Source organism: Pimephales promelas, chromosome 3 (assembly GCF_988280905.1).
Source record: "Pimephales promelas chromosome 3, fPimPro1.hap1.1, whole genome shotgun sequence".
Lineage (NCBI taxonomy): Eukaryota > Metazoa > Chordata > Actinopteri > Cypriniformes > Leuciscidae > Pimephales > Pimephales promelas.
This window is the reverse complement of record NC_142771.1, coordinates 40,031,571-40,051,882: the sequence shown is the minus strand read 5'-3', so window position 1 is coordinate 40,051,882 and position 20,312 is coordinate 40,031,571. Positions and strand designations below refer to the sequence as shown.

The following is a 20,312-nucleotide window of genomic DNA, read 5'->3' as shown; positions in this document are numbered from 1 at the left end:
TAACTCGAACTGTGTGTGTTTGCAGCGGGTCATGGTTCAGTGTGAGTGGCATGATGGATCAGTGAAGAATCTGCATGTTGATCTTCCATCACTGCAAAAATATCAGGTACGTTTTATTTTACCCACAAACTCCATATGATGAACTTGGACCAACTTGAAACCATGTAAAACCAGTTGCAACCTAACTAGAGCCATAAGCAATGTTAGCTGCAAAAAAAAAACAGTTTTTTGTCCAACTATGCAGAATCTTTCAGTATTTTTCTCTTCATTTGGTGTTTCGTGTGCAGAAGCGTCTGATGGAGGCTGTGGGTCTGTTTGAGAGGAGAGTAGAGTGGCTGAACGGGACGGCCAGCCGGAAGATTTGGGGAACCGTGTGTGAGCAGAGGTGAGAACAGCCTTGAGACGGGGGTGTCCAAATCGTTTCAGTAGCACCCTACCCAGGGCACATCACAGATCATAGGCAGCATATGCTCTGAAGGGCACTGCGGAGGGCATAGAGAACCATATTCATTGACACTTCAAGTTAAGAGTACTTATTACAATATACTTTAAAAGAATATAAGTGTGAACTGAATGTAATATTTCCAACACGTACAAATGTTATTTACAGTTAAATGAATATGTATTATAGTTTAAATATATATTAAATGCACTTAAGAGGGATTTTTTACCCACTTAAAAGGACTTAAGTACATCTGTAATTTCATACACTGCAAAAAATATATATTCTTACTTAGTATTTTTGTCTTGTTTCCAGTCCAAATATCTAAAAATGATCAAATCAAGAAGCATTTACTAGATAAGTAAAATTACATAATAAATTATATCTTGTTTAAGTGAGTTTTTGCTTAAAACTAGCACAATTATCTGCCAATTTGGTAAGAAAAATAATCTTGATTCAAATGGCAGATAATTTTACTAGTTTTAAGCAAAAACTTTTTTTTATAGATAAAATAAGATATAATTTCTTTTATTAATCTAGTAAATGCTTCTTAATTTAAGATTTTTTGATATTTGGACTGGAAATACAACAAAAATACGTTTTTAAGTAAGTAAGAAAAGCATTTTTCTAAATATCTTTATATTTCTTACTTTAAAATGTCTTACATATTTTAATCTTTAAAATATGTTTTAACATTTGTGAAAAGCATTTATGCTAAAGAAAATTATACTTTAATGTAATTTCTACTGAAACTTACTTAAATAAATATATATATGTATGTATCTGTGTATATTAAATAACACTACAGTTAAAATTATAATCAAGTACTTTATGTGCTTTATTTAGTATGTTAGTCAACAAGTACACTTTAAAGCATGAGAAAAGATTATTGAAACAATCAAAATAATTTTAATGTTTTAAACTTTTAATCTTAAAGTGCACTTTTATGTGTATTTAAAGTGGTCTTTTGTTTAATTTATATATTATCTGCAAGTACAGATTATTTTTTAAATACACTACAAGTGCTCATTTTAAGTGCACTTCTTTTTCACGCTGGATATCATGGAGGTTTACGCATGTCGTCCTACAGAAACTACAGTTTTATCAGCAGACATGCGGTGTGCCACGTTTAGGGTTCCCGACGCTTGTAGTTTTTCACTGGATTTACTTGAGGACTTCAAAACTTTGTACAACTGTACAAAAGTAAATAAAAATAACCTTAAAATCGATGATAGAAATGTAATAATCCCATGAACGGCACAGACTCAACAATATACAAAACAACAACCGCCAACGTGCACTTTACAGTCTTGATGGTTTGAGTGCTTTTTAATTGCTCTCAGCAGCCAATGATGGAAGAACAGCCTCGTTGCGGTCGGCACAAACAATGTTTATCCCTGTAAGATGACCTTGAGTATTAGTGCGTATTGATCCTAGTTTGCCTTTAAGCTGTGTGTAACTCCATTACAGGAGGAAGTGGAGTGTGTTTGTGTGTCTCAGTCTCTCTGTGTTTCCCTGTACAGGGTCCAGGTTGTTCTAGACATGTCTGGGATGAACACACACTACCAGCTGCACATCCAGTTCGCTCTCCGGATACTCCTAGAGGAGCAGCTGGCTGATACACACAGCTTCAATGTCACTGTGTAGGTCACACACACTGTCGGCGGGTTTCACTTATTTATAGTGTGACAGATTAAGATCTGCTTTGTCATTTGGTCCCAAAGTCTCCCTAGAATTGGTTTTATAAAACTATTTTTCTCTCTATATAACCAATACAGTCAAAAGTTTGAACATGGCCAACTGAAAACCTTTTAATATAAAGATGCTTAATTGCTTAAAGTTGTACAGTTCTGTATACAAATATAACATTACTGTTTGTGTCAAAATTCACCTTCATTGAAAGTCTATGCAACCAAAGAACATTCAAGCTTCAAAAAGTTTATAAAGACTAAAAGAATCGCAAAATAATCGAGTGGATTCATAAAGACACAATTATGTTTGTACACGTCAAGCAAGTACAGTTGAGCTGACAGATGGACCATTTAACCCTTGTGCATCCTTATGGACATTTTTGTCCTTTTCAGTTTTGTTTTTTTGATCACTTTGCCTGTGTTAAAGCTAACTGCAAAAAACTTGGCACAGGTGTGTATTTTTATTGGAATTTTACTATTTCACCGTCATTTTCTTAAAAAAATATTTTTTGCATTAGGTACACAAAATACTCCCTCTCAGCACCTTTGGACAAAAATGTCCCCATTGAAACCCATTAAAACTGCCATTTTTAATCCCCGGTTCAGTTAACTATAAAATTATGCAATCTTTGTTAAGAGGCTTTTATTCTGATGGCAAGGCTTCAAAATTTTATTTTTTACTATTTTTTATCAAATGGTTGCATTTTTTTTAAGTTTGGCCTATAAAACAAATGTCGCTTTATTCCTGTTTTCTGGTTCGGCATACTATAGAGTCAACTGGATAAATTATGCAACAATATTTGTGTGGGTGTGTTGGTATGGATGTCAGAGTGTGGTTAGTATGTGTGTTATAAAAAAAATATGTGTGTGTGTGCTGTGTGCGCATGTGTGTGTTTGTCAGACTGAGAGAGAAAAACTGCAAATTCAAATCCAATCACTGTGAGCACCAGTGGGGTTTTGCTGGGACCCAATGGGGAAAATATGTTACTACGCCCAAACAAATTGTTACCGAAAGCTCATTTTTTTGAGATATCATCCTCAAATTTGGAACACAACCTATTTAGATTTATGGCTTTGATTTTGTTGTAGTTTTGAGTTAAGTTAAGGTAGTTTTATAAATAATTTTCATAAACTTATAACTTTTTTGGGGATTTACTTATTATTATTTTTTTACTTCAGCAATAATCTGCAAAGGGTCTTCTTTAAAATGATACCAAACTTAAGTCTGTGCTCCAAAGCGTCACATTTTTATGACAGTTTTTTGACATGGACATTTTTGTCCTCTTTTTACCTATGTGTAACTTTTTTTAATTGATGCACAAGGGTTAATAAATCTTTTTTAAAAATAGTTAAATCTGTTGTAAAGAGATCGTGTCTCTTTCGAAGACTTGGTTCAAACCGCTCTAGACAACGGGTGGACATGGCTTTAATTAAAAGGGGTCCTCTTTCACTTTTTCAGCTTTAGTTAGTGTGTAATGTCGCTGTTTGACCATAGAAAAGATTAGCAAAGTTACAAAATGTCCACTCACAAGGCAGATATTTTATTTAACAGAATCCACTTTTCAAGAACTACAACGAACTACAACTCTGAAACGTCCTGTGAAATCCATGCTTGAAATTCGTTCAACACGATGCTCTTGTTCATTAAACATTGTCAGGGTCTGAATCGGGCTTGAAATTGACGCCAATGCTTAGTTCTGCCAATAACAACACACTGGGTCGGCTAACCAATCACAGCACATTTCGTGTTTCGGAAGGAGGGGCTTCATCGAAAATTATAAGAGAATAATGTATAATGTAAAATATGTAAAAAAAAAAATAAAAAAAAAAACAATGTATTTTTTGAACAATCAAGCATGAAAACCCAAATACAAATTCAAGACTTCGTAAAAGCGCATATTAGGAGACCTTTAACTATTTTTAAGTCGTTACACAATTCCCTTTGTGTCGTTTCATAGTTTTAATGGTGCCATTATTCAAAAACGTGGACAATAACGAAACTAAAGAATTAGCAGGTGTGTCCAAACATTTGCCTGGTAGTCTTGAGTTAAGAATTCCTCATTTTTAATTACCAAAACCGATAGTACGCATCAAGATGTTAAAGAAATGCCTGCAGGAGCAATATATATATATAAATAGATAATAATAAAAAGCACAAATATGAACATTTGCATCTAGACCAGGAGTGTCCAATCCTGCACCTGGAGGACCACTGTCCTGTAGAGTTTAGCTTCACATCTGAACCAGCTAATCAAGCATTTATTTCCCATATATCCATATATTATTTCCCATATCTTAATAGACGTACTGGAAACTTCCACATCGTGTGTCGAGGCAAGCTGGAGCTGAACTCTGCAGGACACTGTGGTCTATACTTTAAATTGGCATGATATATTAATAAGATGTGTTTGTAAATCTAGTGCAGAACAGCTCACAGGAGTGCATTTGGTGCATAAATGCAAATGTGCACTTTTCAGCTGAATAAATGTGTCTGTGCGTGACACAATTGTGCCGGAGCAGCAGAACTGAGGTACAGATGCACGCAGGAACGGGCTGGCGCTGGGACTTTTCTCTGTGGGCGCTTGGCCGACTTGTGCTCCAGCTGTCGATCCCCAATTTAGATGCCAAGTACATAAACAAAGGTTTTAATAGGAGAAAAATACATTCTGACATCGTTTGGCCAGCCTAAGGGCCAATCCCAATTCTACCCCTTACCCCTTCACTTTCCCCTTCCCCTCCGTTTTGCGCGTCCACGTGAAGGGGTAGGGTTGTCCCAATTCTCTTTTGGTTGGAGGGGGAGGGCTAGGGGGAAGGGCCAGATAGCCCTTCAAACGAAGATTTTTCGGGAGCACACTTCAAACGAAGGGGTATGAGAAGTGTCACTGCTAACCCAGGCTGGCTGCCCAAGTGACAAAGGAGACCCATAAATTTAAGTATTTGTGGCTTTAATAAGTATTGTAACGACAAATAATGATTTGCTTTATGTTACATTCAATATTGTGTTCATATTTACGGTCAGTTTCTTCACAGAAACGTTTGTAAAAAAAATCGCTAAAATTACTGTAGTTTGCTAACGATAGTCCCGCAACATATTTTCGTCGTCTCCGTTGTTTCCTGCGAACTTCACAAGATAAATGCAAGAAAATAGCTGTAACCCACGCGACTGAGATAACTGCAGCTGTCGACGGCATAAACATCCGCGCATCTCCTGTGACGTAGGCGCTAGCGACGACTTATAATGACGTTTAACGGAGGCGTAGTGGTGTCCCATTTCTTAGGGGAATATTTTCACCCCTATGCATTGCCACTCTGTTTCAAGGGTCAAGGGGAAGGCGAAGGGGTAGGGCTAGGGGAAAGTGAAGGGGTAAGGGGTAGAATTGGGATTGGCCCTTAAGCTGCGGTGGTAAATCCTGACAACATAGTCAACAGTTCTGAAAATATGTACTAATATATATATATTCATTAGACTGGTAAAAGTGTGTGGTAAAACTCTTACACACTGTACGTTTCAAATGCTCTTTATAATGGAAAAAGATGATTAAAAATCTTCACGCTAAGAACAGTTGATTATTTTAAGGTCTGACAGATTCCCAAGCCAGGGAACGCTCTCATGACTTGAAACTTCATAACTGACTAATGTTCTTATACAGTGTTGTAGTCGAGACCACCTCACTCCAGTTGAACCAGAGAGAGTCGAGTCCGAGTCAAGACCGAGTCCATAGAGAGTCGAGTCCGAGACCAGAGACGGTGGAGTCCAAGTTGAGACCGAGACCAGTGAGGGTTGATTACCTAATTTACTTTTATTTACTTAGAGAAATCCCTTTTTTTATATTTTTTTTACTGAATTTACTTAGAGTTTAAAAAATATGATCAGTTTAGGGTAAAAAGGCCACATAGTAGGTGGTGTTAAAAGCAATTTTATTACAATTTGTCATGCGCAGTTGCGCACTAGAAAATCACCAATCACTGGGCGTGTCAATCAATTTAAAGAAATATTCTATTAACATACATTAATAATCATGAAAAATATTTTGAATTGAACATGAGTGGACTCGGGAATAAGTCCGAGTCCTAAAAAAAAAATGTTCGAGTACGAGTCAATTCCGAGTCCAAATGCACACGAGTCCATGACAAGACCAAGACCATTAAAATATGGTCTCGAGACCGAGTCCGAGACGAGTCCGAGTCTCGAGTACTACAACACTGTTCTTATAAGGTTCTCTCAAAGAATGTTCAGAGAACGTTCAAAAGTAACATTCTCATAATGTTTGCAAAGTTCTAAAATGGAATGTTTTTCTTAACATTCATTTAACCAAGAAAATGTTTTTAAAATAAAAAAAAATCTATTTTTAAATGTCAAGATACATTAACAAATAGCGTTTTCAAACGTTTTTAGACCATATTTTTGTTAGCTGGGTCTTTGAGGAAACTGAAATGCTTCTTGTGTGACACTGGAACCTTTTAGTATCCTACCTTAAAAAGTGTAATTTATAAGGGTGGACTATATTGAAATGTTCTCTGGTGTGTGCACGTTTACCTCACATTCATAAATCACTTGTCATGACTCAGTTGCTGCACAGAATCACACTTCCACAGAGGAAATCATGGGGCATAAAGCCTCCTTAGCATTTATCTCCGGCGGTTAGTTGTCTGCTCCTGTTTTAGCGCAGTCATGAGCGCTCTACTTTAGTCTGGCATGAACAGAAGTCTAGTTACACACTCCTGCTCCTAATACTGAGCATCATGTCACATGACTCAGGCCTTACCTTCAGGAACAGCGTCACTCGCTTATTTAATGAACCCACACTCCGTATCTTCATGGTGGAGCCACTTTTACATTCATGGCTTGTGTTGTGGATCCGTCATGTTTTTTCAAGTTTTAACGCTCGCTGTTCTCTCACATTATGGGAGTAAATCGGTGCCAGACAGAAGCTGATGTGACTGTCACTGTAAACTTCATTGTTAAAGTTGAAATTTAAGTATTTCCATAACTTGATTGTTTATATGGCAAATAAATGCCCAACAGGATTTGAAGTTAAAGCCGTTGACAGTTGCAGTTACGTGAGATTTCTTTATCCAATAGAGCGCTGCAGAGATGACGATTTTTTTAGGCCAACACGTAATTTACATAGACAATAAAAGAAATGGACACAGCGACCCCATTGATTTCAACGGAGAAGACTGAAGCCGATTATTGCACTTCTTGTCTGATGTCTGAGCGACTGCGCAGGCTCAAACTGAGCGTGACGACAGTCTGACAGTTGTAAATCTTCTAGTAGCTGTGCCAAGACAAATCTGAATCAATTCCTCAAAAACGTTGAAATATTTTGTCCCGTTGCTTTTATGGACTCTCTATTTATGTGCTTCTACTTCGACTTTGTGCCTTCATGTCCCCCCGATTGCCTCATAGACAGTAAAAGATTGCCTTGAGCTTCTCCTCCTGTCTATACGGTAATGTCCCCAGATAGCAAACTGACATTGAATCAACGTGGAAATATGACATCGAAACAACGTTGATCTGACATTGTTTTGCTCATCAAATTAACGTTGAACCAACGTCAGACGCGTCATTCTTTCAAAACTAACGGAAAATCAACTTGTAATCAACGCGTTGTTTCAACGTTATGAAAGCAAACCAATTTTCGATTTTCATTTAGCTTTGAAGAATGCCGCATCTGACGTTGGTTCAACATTAATTCGATGAGCAAATCAACGTTGTTTCAATGTCATGAGAGACGTCGTTTCCACGTTGATTCAATGTCAGTTTGCTGTCTGGGTCTCTATTGTGCGACAGAAAGTCCCGTGGTTATGACGCAATCTTTAGCCTATTTTTACAAAAACTGCTTCTACGGGGCTGTCACGTAAGATACAAAGTAATGGAGCATTTTATACATTGTCGTGTTTCTTTAGAAATAAATAATGGACAAATGAAGTCTTTGGACGCCTCAGATATAAAGTTATTCGCTGTCAAAGTGACGCCAAAATGAATGGGAGTCAATGGGATGCTAATGCTAACAGCAGGTGAAGTTCTGCTACAATGGCGGCTCCCGCGAGGCTTCGACTTCCGGCTGATGGATTACCCCCTTTGGTAATTTAGCGTCACCATCTTTGACCAACCTGAGAAAAATATGTTAAGGGGGAAAAAAAAAACGCTTTTCACACAGAAAGTGTTATTGCTGTTAAAAACACGAGAACGAGAAAAAAAGCGCAAGGTCTAGAGACGCTTAAAAAAATATTTTAAAAGTTGAACTTCTTTTAACTTGAGCGTCTTTTAAAAGACACGAGACGCGAGCGCAACGGTTAAAGGCCGATTCCATCTAGACTAGCGCGTTTACATTGAAGAACAATGCAGAGGACTGGAAAAACACGTTGTGTGTGTGTGAACCGCCCCCTATAACAATGTTCTGGTATAGCGTTCCCATTATTCTCTGAACATTCAAAACATCCGGTTTGTTAAATGTAAAAAAAAAAAAAAACATTATACCTTTGAACAAACAGTCCATTAACGTCTCTGGAAGAACTAGCTAACGTTTTGAGGAGCATCTCTGTTAAACTTTGTTTCATTTCCCATGAAAGTTAGAGTTAAAATAGTTTGTAAGAGTGCGATTATAAACACAACGAGTCTGTGAAAGTGATTCATGAGTTTATCTGTGATGACGTTTAATGACAACCTCACATTGGGACAATCTAAAACGTGGTTAATAACTACGCTAGGGATGTGGGATGAAGGTAATGTCCCGTGTGTTGCTGCATTCCCTCTTCTGTGTGTTCCTCAGGTTCGGATCGGATGTGAAGTCGTGGCAGGAGAAGATGGTTCCCTCCACCCATGAAAACCTCCAGGCTGTTTGGCAGTAAGACCAGAGGATGTGCTGTCGTGTCTCTCTCACGTTCATTAGTGTTTGCTATTGATATTACCCATACTGCACTGCAAGACACTTGATCAAACTCAGTAAAATATAATGAAATCATCCATCAGGTCTTCAAAAAACATTACTGCATTTTGCCTCAGTCGTTTCATTCTGTGTTCACTTCTCACTGCGTTTCAGTGCCTGTATTTGAGCCTAGCACCTGTTTTTGTTCCCCCATTCAGTTTAAGTTCATCTCATCTCTAAACCAATAAAATATGTGTGTGTGTTCAGGTGGGTTCAGGCGTTAGAGTGTGTGGGGGGTCGTGATACTCCGGCTGCTCTCCGGCGCGCTCTAGAGGAGGAACGGCAGGAAGAAGAGGACGCGTCTCTGACTCGGGGCGTTTACCTCTTCACCACCGGCACGCCTGATCAACACTCGGTTAGTCGGATCATCCACGCTTCTGTTTCATCTCAAATGTTTTTTCGACTGTTATTCAAACATAGAAAAGGAAATCAGTCCATCAGTGTTTTCAAGTCCTCCTGTAGTCAATCATTATATCCCTTAAACTCAGCTTTGAGAACCAAAAGCGTTTTTTCCATTTAATCAAATTTCTTCATGGATTAAATATCTTGAATCGTACCCAAGGTGTAACTCGACACCCTTGAATCATTTAGTATGCGCAGCTCTATGAATATGCAAATGAGCCCCGCCTCCACTCACTCACAGAAGCTCAGAGATCCACTGGTTGATCAGGGGTGTGTTTCCCGTAACTCGCTGCTTCACTACTATAGTACGATGCTTTGTTGAAGAAATCAATTAGCCAGTCACGACTGTTTCCCGAAACCATATCGTCGCAAAGTGGTCGTTCTCGCGCGCTGGTTAATGACGTCATAACTCTAACTATTAGAGTTATAGAGTTACTATTAAAGAGTAATAACTCTTTTTAATGAATGTGTTTGAGATCGAATTAATGCTAAATGTTTTGCTATACATTACAGACATGGCATCTGACGACTATCTCTAATTTTTCTCAGTTATTTCACTTTATTTCCAGATTTAATCATAGGCACTTTAAATCTCTTGACAAACTCAAAGACGTAAATGACTTTAGTATGTTTTCTAAATTAATGACACAGGTTGCACTGAATGTCAGCTTGCTTATTTATAAGGGTTTGTTAAGTTCATATGACGTGCAATTTAGAAACTCTGCTTCTAACCACAGCTCGACACGACTCTGCGATGCTGTTTACGAATGTTCGTTTGAACGATGGTTTCCGGATACACGACTCGTTAAACTGCTGATAATGCCAGAACTTGCTTCTTAACGATGCTTTTAGGAAACACACCCCTGATTGGGTACAATGTAGTTTGTGACGTCAGAAACACCAGCGATTTCAAACCGTGTTTTTGGGTCACTGCAGTTTCAAGGTGTCGAATGAATTTACACATGGTTTTTCTTAATTAAAAACACCACATAGAAATATACACAACAGTATCTGATCCTCAGGACTCTTTCACGGATTATGTGTCTGAGCGCTGCAGCGTTTCAAACCTGAAGCTCCACGTGTGCCTGTTCACCGGAGAAGAGGAAAGCGTTCGCTGTCAAACGCCGCGTCACGCCACACGGGCCGAAACCACACGGGCCCTGAGCCGCCTGGCACACGCGGGCCACGGGCGCTTCCTCTGGACCACCGAGACTGGTGAGGAACAGGGTGTTTATTGAGTTTTTCAAGGATGACGAGTTTAGGTACTAAAAACAAGTTTAATTTAACCCTCATCATTCCCTTGGGTCATTTTGAGCCTGAATTTTTTATTTTAGAGTGTTCATCGGAGGTGTTCAAGACCCCCATGGCTTTTGTCACACTTGAACCACTAATACACACAAAAAAAATTAAACAATTGAATGGTTCGAGAAGTTTTGTGGTTGAAATTTTAAAATGTAGCAAATCGGGTCAAATTGACCCATTTAGGAATGAGTGGGATGTGGGGAAAAAACTAAAATTGCTCACAATTCAAACTAAAAATGCTAAAACTTTACCAAAAAATAGTATTTTATAATGTATACATGTGTAGGACCCAGCAGAAACAGCTCATTTGCTCCATATAGAGATATCAGGCCATCTAGTGGCAAGAGTCATGAAATATCATGTTATATTATTATTTTTCCACAAGAGGTCGACAAAGACACCCAATGTAAGTGTGTATTCTGAGCTGAATTAAAAGGTTTAGGCATGAAATTGAATTTAAGTTGAACGAATGTGAGGAATGTGCTTCTAAATGACTATTTATCTATTATTTATTCATTAAATATAATAATTTAAAGGTAAAAAAAATCTAACACAAATAGAAACAATATTATCAAAATGAAATAAAGTAAGCTTTGTGGACAAATGTGAAAAAAGATAATAATTTTAGGGCTTCGGGTCATTTTGACCCATGAGGGAAGGACTCTGTATAAAACACGAGGGAAGGATGTTGAGATGTACAGACAATCCTTCAGTTTTGTTTTTCATCTTTTGAGGCTGTTATGAGGTCATGTGTCAAACTCGAACAGAACTGCTGTTTACTTTACTTTGCTGCTTTCCTCTCGGTCATATGTGCAGCACATGGTGCCTGAACCCAGTGCGCCCTGCTATGGGGAATCTTGTGTTTGTGTGCGTGTTTGTATTTATGTGTGTGTGTGTGTGTGTGTGCAGTGGAAAATATGAGCCTCTTCCTCGTGTTTCTCTGCAGGCATCGTGGAGAGTGATGACATCAGTGTCCTAATTGGAGAAATGGAGACAGCCGCTAATTATTGTCAGAAGGTGAGTTTCTCACATGACCTGAGCTTGACCCGTGTCGGCGATGCTTAAATCATTCATGGGAAACTGAAGAAAAGTGTGAAGCACACCTGCAAGAAATGATCAGTTGTTTATCGAGGATCGTCCTGGTCTTGTGTTTGCTCACAAACAGCTGGATTTGTGGGAGATGTTTCATCTTCAGAGCTGCGTCCTCTTCCTCAAGTTCGTTAAGTCACACTAGCTGTGTTTTCATTACAGATTTGTGCAAAACTTTTGCGATATTTTCTAAATGTTGATAATAAACTATTGCGAAATGACGGCGTTTCCATTAACCGATGTGAGTAAAATGTAATTTTTCCTCCATTTGCGACAGATTTTGGTAGGTTTATGTATATATGGATGTGCACTCACATAAAGGATTATTAGCGACACCTGTTCAATGTCTCATTAATGCAATTATCTAATCAACCAATCATATGGCAGTTGCTTCAATGCATTTATGGGTGTGGTCCTGGTCAAGACAATCTCCTGAACTCCAAACTGAATGTCAGAATGGGAAAGAAAGGTGATTTAAGCAATTTTGAGCGTGGCATGGTTGATGGTGCCAGATGGGCATTTCACAATCTGATCTCAGTTACTGGGATTTTCTTGCACAACCATTTCTAGGGTTTACAAAGAATGGTGTGAAAAGGGAAAAACTTCCAGTATGTGGCAGTCCTGTGGGCGAAAATGCCTTGTTGATACTAAAGTTTAGAGGAGAATGGGCCGACTGATTTAAGCTGATAGAAGAGCAACTTTGCAGCAAAGCATTTGTGAAGCCACAACACGCACAACCTTGAGGCGGATGGGCCACAACAGCAGAAGACCCCACCGGGTACCACTCATCTACACTACAAATAGGAAAAAGAGGCGACAATTTGCAAGAGCTCACCAAAATTGGACCGTTGAAGACTGGAAAAATGTTGCCTGGTCTGATGAGTCTCGATTTCAGATGGTAGAGTCAGAATTTGGCGTAAACAGAATGAGAACATGGATCCATCATGCCTTGTTCCCACTGTGCAGGCTGGTGGTGGTGGTGTAATGGTGTGGGGGATGTTTTCTTGGCACATTTTAGGCCCCTTAGTGCCAATTGGGCATCGTTTAAATGCCACGGCCTACCTGAGCATTGTTTCTGACCATGTCCATCCCTTTATGGCCACCATGTCCCCATCCTCTGATGGCTACTTCCAGCAGGATAATGCACCATGTCACAAAACTCGAATCATTTCAAATTGGTTTCTTGAACATGTCAATGAGTTGACTGTACTAAAATGGCCTCCACAGTCACCAGATCTCAACCCAATAGAGCATCTTTGGGATGTGGTGGAACGGGAGCTTCGTGCCCTGGATGTGCATCCCACAAATCTCCATCAACTGCAAGATGCTATCCTATCAATATGGGCCAACATTTCTAAAGAATGCTTTCAGCACCTTGTTGAATCAATGCCATGTAGGATTAAGGCAGTTCTGAAGGCGAAAGGGGGTCAAACACAGTATTAGTGTGGTGTTCCTAATAATCCTTTAGGAAAGTGTACGTATATCGTATGTTGAGTTTTTGTGAAATTGACATGTTTCCATTGAGCTTATTTACAATTTGCACAAATTGAAAAGTAATGGAAATGCGGCTGTGAGTTGTTGCTGATTATTGTAACGCCTCATATATGTTTTCCTGCAGTGCTGTGAGTTAATGGACTCTCTGATCCAGAAGGGCTCCGGCAGAGATTCAGGAGAAGCGAGTTCCCCATCCCTCAAACCCCAGGCCTGGACCCGCACCGCAAAACTGCCGTGTCCCAGACCCACGACACTCAGCCTGGCTAGACTGGTCAGATCACGGCCCTCATCATGACTCATGATCTGTAATACCGTCAGTTTGACATGCTGTGCTGAAAACAAGAGCACTTCTGATCACATCACGCTTCATAACTAGCATATCGTACGATCTTGCCCTCACCACTTACGCTATGCTTGCATTAATCTGGATAGATTTCAAAACGTCTCCGTCCACACGAGCGTTTCCAAGCGTTTTCATCCACTCTGAAACGTCGAAAAATGCTAACTTCGCCTTACAGCACATTAGTGTGGACAAGGCCTTATAATTCACCAGTGATTCGTTTCCTAGTCTAGTCTTGCGTAGCCAGAGCTTCAGAAGGGCTGGACTCCATCACAGCTTTCATTGGCCAAGGACTAACCAGAGCCCATTTGACTGACATCCAATCACAGTTGGTGTTGCTCTCCATCATGTTTAGGGGCGTGAAAATGTAACGTCGATGTGCCTACAATAACAGACTGTTGTGTTAAACTCTTGGGCGTATTTAAAGAGGCTATGCCGTGAACTTCACATGTGTCACATACTTTTTTATCCAGCGTTTAGTTGATCCTGGTAAGAGCTCATTGTCAGAGTTGTAAACACGGCGGCGTTCTTTCTCCATGAGGAGGTTTGGCTTCACGGCAGGCAGACCGTTTAAAAACGCGACACACTCGTCTCCCGGTTCAACCAATGAGATTGTGACTTTGAAAATCCCAAAGTATTTCCCATTTTGTGTGCCTTATGCATCAGATGGTTTGAGACTACACACAGCCTGTCCTGTTAAACTTATTTCCCACCTAGAACTATGACAGAAAGAGACATGTTTTGTTGTTATGTGCTGTTTAGTGTAGCTTTATATTTATTTATTCATTTATTCAAGGATATCTCATTTTCAAGAGGGTCCTAAAAGAACTACGGGTTTATATGAAGTTGTTGATATCACAGATTATGTGAACCATCTGAAATCATGCAGGTGATGGTCTTTTCAGTAGGACACTTCAGTAGGTTCATTGAAAAATGTCAATTCTGTGATTTATTAACCCTCATGTCGTTTTAAACCCGTAGATCTTCCTTCGGAGGAACACAAAAGAAGATATTTTGATCAATGTTGGTAACCAAACAAATATGAACATCATTAACTTCCATTCCACAAGTGACGCTGAGATATTTCTCAAAATTTCTTCTATTGTGTTCCACAGATGAAAGAAAGTCACAGAGGTTTGAACTGGCATGAGTTTATTATGACAGGATTTGTTTAATGATCTCTTTAAGGGACTCATTAAATGATGTTTCCACTATGAAGGTGTTTTGATCATGATGTATGATGTATGATGTGAACAGGAAAGCAGGCAGATGAGCAGGTCGGCACAGAACGGGTCGGCTTGGAGGCCGAACAGCTCTAAAGCAGAAATCCCAGCAGGTTTGACGTCTTCCCAACATCCTGACTGCAATTATTAGAGATCATATACCAAATGATCTCGATTCACAATCTGAACTGTTTGTTTTAGCTCTCTCTCTCTCTCTCTCTCTCTCTCTCTCTCTCTCTATATATATATATATATATATATATATATAATTTACTTTTTGCTTCATCTTGCTCCATATAAAGCAACTCATTCTGTGCACGTCTGATTCTGAAAGCATGTCAGTGTCTATAATTGTCTCAGTCTAAAACATCCTCTGATTTCCTCTCAGACTAAACGCTGGGCTATTTATGTGAATCATGGTGCATTCATTTTTTTTTTTCAGAGTATTTATTTTTAGTCTTTTACATTTTTCCAGTGCAGTCAGCTGATTTCAGGACTCCAGCTGCTGATCAGAGGAGATCCATTGTGTCTCAGTCGGTCTTCTTCATGGAAGACGGCAACTTCGGTTTGTGGAAATGGATTTTCCATGTTTGTCTTGTCATAGCCAGAAACATGTAAACATGTCATATATCCATTATCCATATCTCATATCCATTTCTGCTTCATGTTGTGTCATAGAGCATTGATTGTCTTATCTAGGTGTTGTCTTCAAGAAATATCCCAAACCCAAGAGTGTGCGTAAGTCTATCAACACCATTAAACTGCCGAAACATGAAGACATCTGTTCAACTAAACAGGTACTGAACTAGATGAACCATCCTGTTATTTTTCAATATAAAAATGCCAATTTTTTATTCTTAGCTAACAAAATAATTTCTAAAAACGTTTCGCTAACATTCCCATTAGATTATGATAACAATATTGTTCTCTGAATATTCAAAACAATTTTTTTCCTTGTTTTTAAAGTTCTTTTTTTTATTGATTATATGAAAGTTAAAGGAAACATTCCATGAACATTCACAATAATTAAATCATGCAAATATTATGGGAACGTTATTTTTTAATGTTCTCTGAACATTCTGAAATGCATAACATTTAAAAAAACTAAAACATCCAGAAAAAAAATGTCCCATGACCGTTGTGTAAATAATGTTCGTGCCCTAAAGTTTTGAGCACATTATTAAAGACCGGAAAACTTTGAAGGAAAGTTATATTAATGTCACTGGAAGAAAGTTTGTTCATAACTTTAAGAGAACCTTTCGGGAACTTTAGCAAAAGTTCTGAGACCGTTCCCTGTTAGCTGGGGTCCTGTTCTGACCTAGTAGCTAACTTTTCATATAGAAGATGGTCAAATGTTTCATCTGTCTCTCTTTCTTTCTATATCGCCTTAATAACTGCCGAGCAACACCTTAGAAATCACTCTAAACTGTTTAGCAAACCAATTAGAAACCTACTAGAGATCAGAAACCTCATAGCAAACACTCTGAACGTCTTGCAGATGTGACAAGAAAGTGTTTTAATGTCCGTACAAAATTACACACCGGATATATTATGCCCTTTTACAAAGTCTTGATTTTGTTTTTAGGTTGTACTAGAATAGTTTTTATTTTTATTTATTTATTTATTTTAGGTTTAAAAACATAATTTTTCTCATTTTCTCCATTATTGCAGCGCCTCTCTTCCCAGTCTGTCAGTAACGGTCTGTTTAGTGCCTGTCTCTATAAAGCTCCTCCTTCTGAAAAGCACAATGTGCTCTGATTGGTTGTGACTGGTTGGATCAGTGTGTTGTGATTGGTCAAGTGCCTCCAGCGTGTTTGGGAAATGTCACACTGCTTACCATAAACGCTAGTTTCAACACACTATAACTCAATCAGCTCATTACACACTAAAAACTGTTAGATTAATCGTTATTAAAGCAGTATTTTTGTGTTTCTGTGTGTGTGTGTGTGTGTGCTCTTTAAGTGGCTGAAAAGGTTTGGTATAAAGCATCTGAAGTTGGATCTTCACAAACTGGTATCTGGGCCTGAATGCTGCCATCACAACAAACTGGTGCGGTCCGTCCAGAAGCGAGTGTCTGCTAAATACTGCGGCATATTCCCGAGTGTCGTCCTCAATGTGAGGCCAGTGCTGTGTAACACCAGTCATACTGAGCACATGTGTGTGTTCTGCATGTTTAGTGTAATGTTTGTCTTGATGTTGATCACAGGGGGCTGTGAAACACCTGCATCTGACTCCTGGAGAGTTAAAGCACTACCTCAGTCAGACGGACAAACTGATGCAGCGATACAGCAGAAGACTGGAGTGGTTACTGACAGGTACAGTACAGCTGGTCAGCACACACACAACTAGCACTCTTATTTATGTCAAATATGATCGTGTGTTTGCTTTTATATGAAATATTTGCGAGATCCCTTGCGTTATTTAACTTTCCCTCGCAGGTCAAAAAGACCTGAAAAAAAATCTCCAGAAAGCTTTTTTTTAATTTAATTTTGATTATATTTTTTTCAATTTTTAATGCAATTTTTTACCTTTAAATTACTAGATTTGATCAGTAAATAATAAATAAATAGTCATTTAAGCACATTCCTCACATTCTTTCAACTTCAATTCAAAATAACTCATAATTTCATGCATGAATCAATTCAGCTCAGAATTACATTGGGTGTCTTTGTCGACCTCTTGTGGAAAAATAATAATATAACATGACATTTCATGACTCTTGCCACTAGATGGCCTTATATCTCTATATGGAGCAAATGAGCTGTTTCTGTCAGTTTCTTTTCATTATTCTTTCATTTATATTGTACAAATTAAAATCAAGGCCATATGCCTAACATAGTTTTGGTTCGCTAAATAGATTAAAAGTGCCATTTGCATAACCCACTGTCCAGTTATGAAATGCTATTCACGGGTGTTTTGAATGATAGCTAATTTATAATGATTACTTAGATCAGCCTTTCTCAAAGTGGGTGCCGCGGCACACTGGGGTGCCCCCTAGCTGTGTCAGGGGTGCCGCCAAAAAATTACGTAGGCTAAAAAAAATTTGAAAAAAAAAAAAACCCCAGAAAAAAAAAAAACAGCTGACATTTCATATATAAATATATTTGAATTTACATTCTTCTTTTTAAACATATGAACATATTAATAAAATTGTAAATGAATTTTAGATAAACATATAAAATTAATCATAAAAAAATCCGTCTCACAAGACCGAAGCAAGACACACACAACTTGACGCAAGTGACGCAATCCATAGCAACGCGTTATAGCAACACCTCAGACTGACAGAAACGTAAAAATAAACGTGAATTTAGGCCACTTTAGTTACAGCATTATGGATCGTTTTTTGAAAAGAAAATCCCCACAAGAGCCGGGGATTTTTATTTTATTTTATCTGCATCCTGCACATCATTTGAGTTCTCCTGGTCTGGATTTGTTATTGGGTTCTTGTATTGGGCGGTCCACCTCTTACGGTTTTATGGCATTTGTGTCTCTGATTAACTTTGCAAACCTGTGTTTTTAAAGGTGCTATAAAGTTTTTATTATTATTGTTATTTACAGTTCATATTATGCTCTGTTCATTACTGTTCTGTCTAACTAAACAAGACATTTGCATTTAAATTTGGGTTATGCAGTGTTTTTAAATTATATTTTACACTGGGGTGCCTTGAGATTTTATGCACTTTTGAAAGGTGCCCTGACTGAAAAAAGTTTGAGAAAGGCTGACTTAGATAACTATAAATAACTGAGGATGGTGTGTTTCTCTCTTTGAAGATCAGTACTAAACACAAAACTTAGAGTTCGGCTCTGTTCCAGAACGTAGTGCTCTTTTGCACTGGCAGTATTTTTAGGGCTCAAAGGCTGTTCCTGATGTGTGTATCTCTCATGTGTGAGCAGGCAGCAGGCGAATGTTCGGATCCGTGCTGGAGAAGGACGTGTGTGTTCTGCTGGATGTGTCCGGATCAATGGCCTCGTTCCTGCCTGAACTCCAGAAGGGACTGACCACACTGATCTGGGATCAGCTGCATGCCAACAGCGTCAGGTGAGGGAACTCCTTTTGCTCTATAGAGAATTTATTGAAGACACCTGATAATAACAAGCAGAATCACTGAAGGATAAAACTCAAACTTTCTTTCAGGCACATAGACATATAGATTCAGTGTATGGATCTCCACAATGGTGACAAAAAAATATTCAATTAGGAAAAGGAGATTCGTAAGACAATTTAGATCATAATTTATTCATACCGCAATGTATGATGGGAGCTATGAATAAGTTTTGATTGGTGGCACCCAGAATCCACTGCAACATGCTTTATTATTGTCACCATTGTTGAGAATCACAGGTTAATTATTGATATCTGTGTATCAATATACACTGATCTGTCCAAAAACAATTCCATTTTCAATGACTTTTGATCAGAACAACTCTAAAGAAATCTTTTGGATTACATTGAAAAACTGTTTTATGCTGTTAAATCACTTTGATTCTGTAATGACCAATATACATTCTTATCAGAGATTAGTACTACTTAAATTCAGTGATTCAGATCATATGATTGTGAAATAACGATTACGTTAGAACATAACCAACAACATCAGATCACTTTTTCTCTTTGTTCATCTGGCTGTCATAACTCATGTACAGCAGCCAAACAAACTCTAAAGATAAACATGTAAAGGTCAACTGCCCAACTAAACCAAACACTGATCTCTATAATGGTGACTAAAATTTAAGTTTTCTTCTTCAGTGATTCTGCTTGTTTTCATCAGGTGTCTTCAATAATGCTCAATCATCATTCAATCAATAACTTAATTAGCACATTAACTTTAACACTCTTGAGTCTTTGCTGTGTAGTAACATTCAGGAAACTGGACATTTTTATGTTCTTGGAATGTTAGAAATCAATATTACTATCATGTTGAATTTTTAATCGAAAATAACGTTTAATGAACGTTTGAGGAACATTATGCCTTATAAAACACGTTCCTCACGTTCCCAGAAACAACACTGAATATTTAGAGAACGTTCTTATAACAAAATTCTGTTAGCTGGGCAGTCACCATTAATTATTTGGTGTAAATCGCGACTGCTCTCATGTTTTGTCAAAGGACAGCAAATGCGAGTGAATTTTCTGAAATCTTTGCAGGACTGTGATATGAAGAGTGTGCAAAGAAACATATATTTAGCAACAGTGTGACAGTGAATAGCACATAACAGGCACAATAGCAGTATAAACATGAATATCTATTGGTACAACATGCGTCACATGACTAAACTTACATCATCGTTTTTAAAACCTCCGTTTCACAGTCCACACTACAACAGGAGAACAGTGTTTTCAAACTAAAACGCATTAGTGTGGACAAGGCCTGTGATGACACATTTCCTCAGTTC

The 20,312-nt window shown here is 38.3% G+C and overlaps 1 protein-coding gene across 4 annotated transcripts in view; it reads left to right on the top strand.

The window, feature by feature from the left end:
* Positions 1–20,312, top strand: part of vwa3a (von Willebrand factor A domain containing 3A) — a 44,681-nt gene that overhangs the window by 18,182 nt on the left and 6,187 nt on the right. For all 4 annotated transcript variants that reach the window (XR_005618452.2, XM_039651672.2, XM_089128875.1 and 1 more), the window contains 14 exons: positions 26–106; positions 288–385; positions 1,966–2,085; positions 8,910–8,984; positions 9,273–9,420; positions 10,490–10,682; positions 11,716–11,786; positions 13,477–13,623; positions 14,950–15,028; positions 15,391–15,480; positions 15,615–15,712; positions 16,878–17,030; positions 17,122–17,230; positions 18,813–18,957. Coding sequence is in view for 3 of the 4 variants with exons in the window: in XM_039651672.2 (XP_039507606.2) it covers positions 26–106; positions 288–385; positions 1,966–2,085; positions 8,910–8,984; positions 9,273–9,420; positions 10,490–10,682; positions 11,716–11,786; positions 13,477–13,623; positions 14,950–15,028; positions 15,391–15,480; positions 15,615–15,712; positions 16,878–17,030; positions 17,122–17,230; positions 18,813–18,957 (1,607 nt within the window). In the remaining variant the exon portion in view is untranslated. The remainder of the gene's footprint in view (positions 1–25; positions 107–287; positions 386–1,965; positions 2,086–8,909; positions 8,985–9,272; positions 9,421–10,489; positions 10,683–11,715; positions 11,787–13,476; positions 13,624–14,949; positions 15,029–15,390; positions 15,481–15,614; positions 15,713–16,877; positions 17,031–17,121; positions 17,231–18,812; positions 18,958–20,312) is intronic.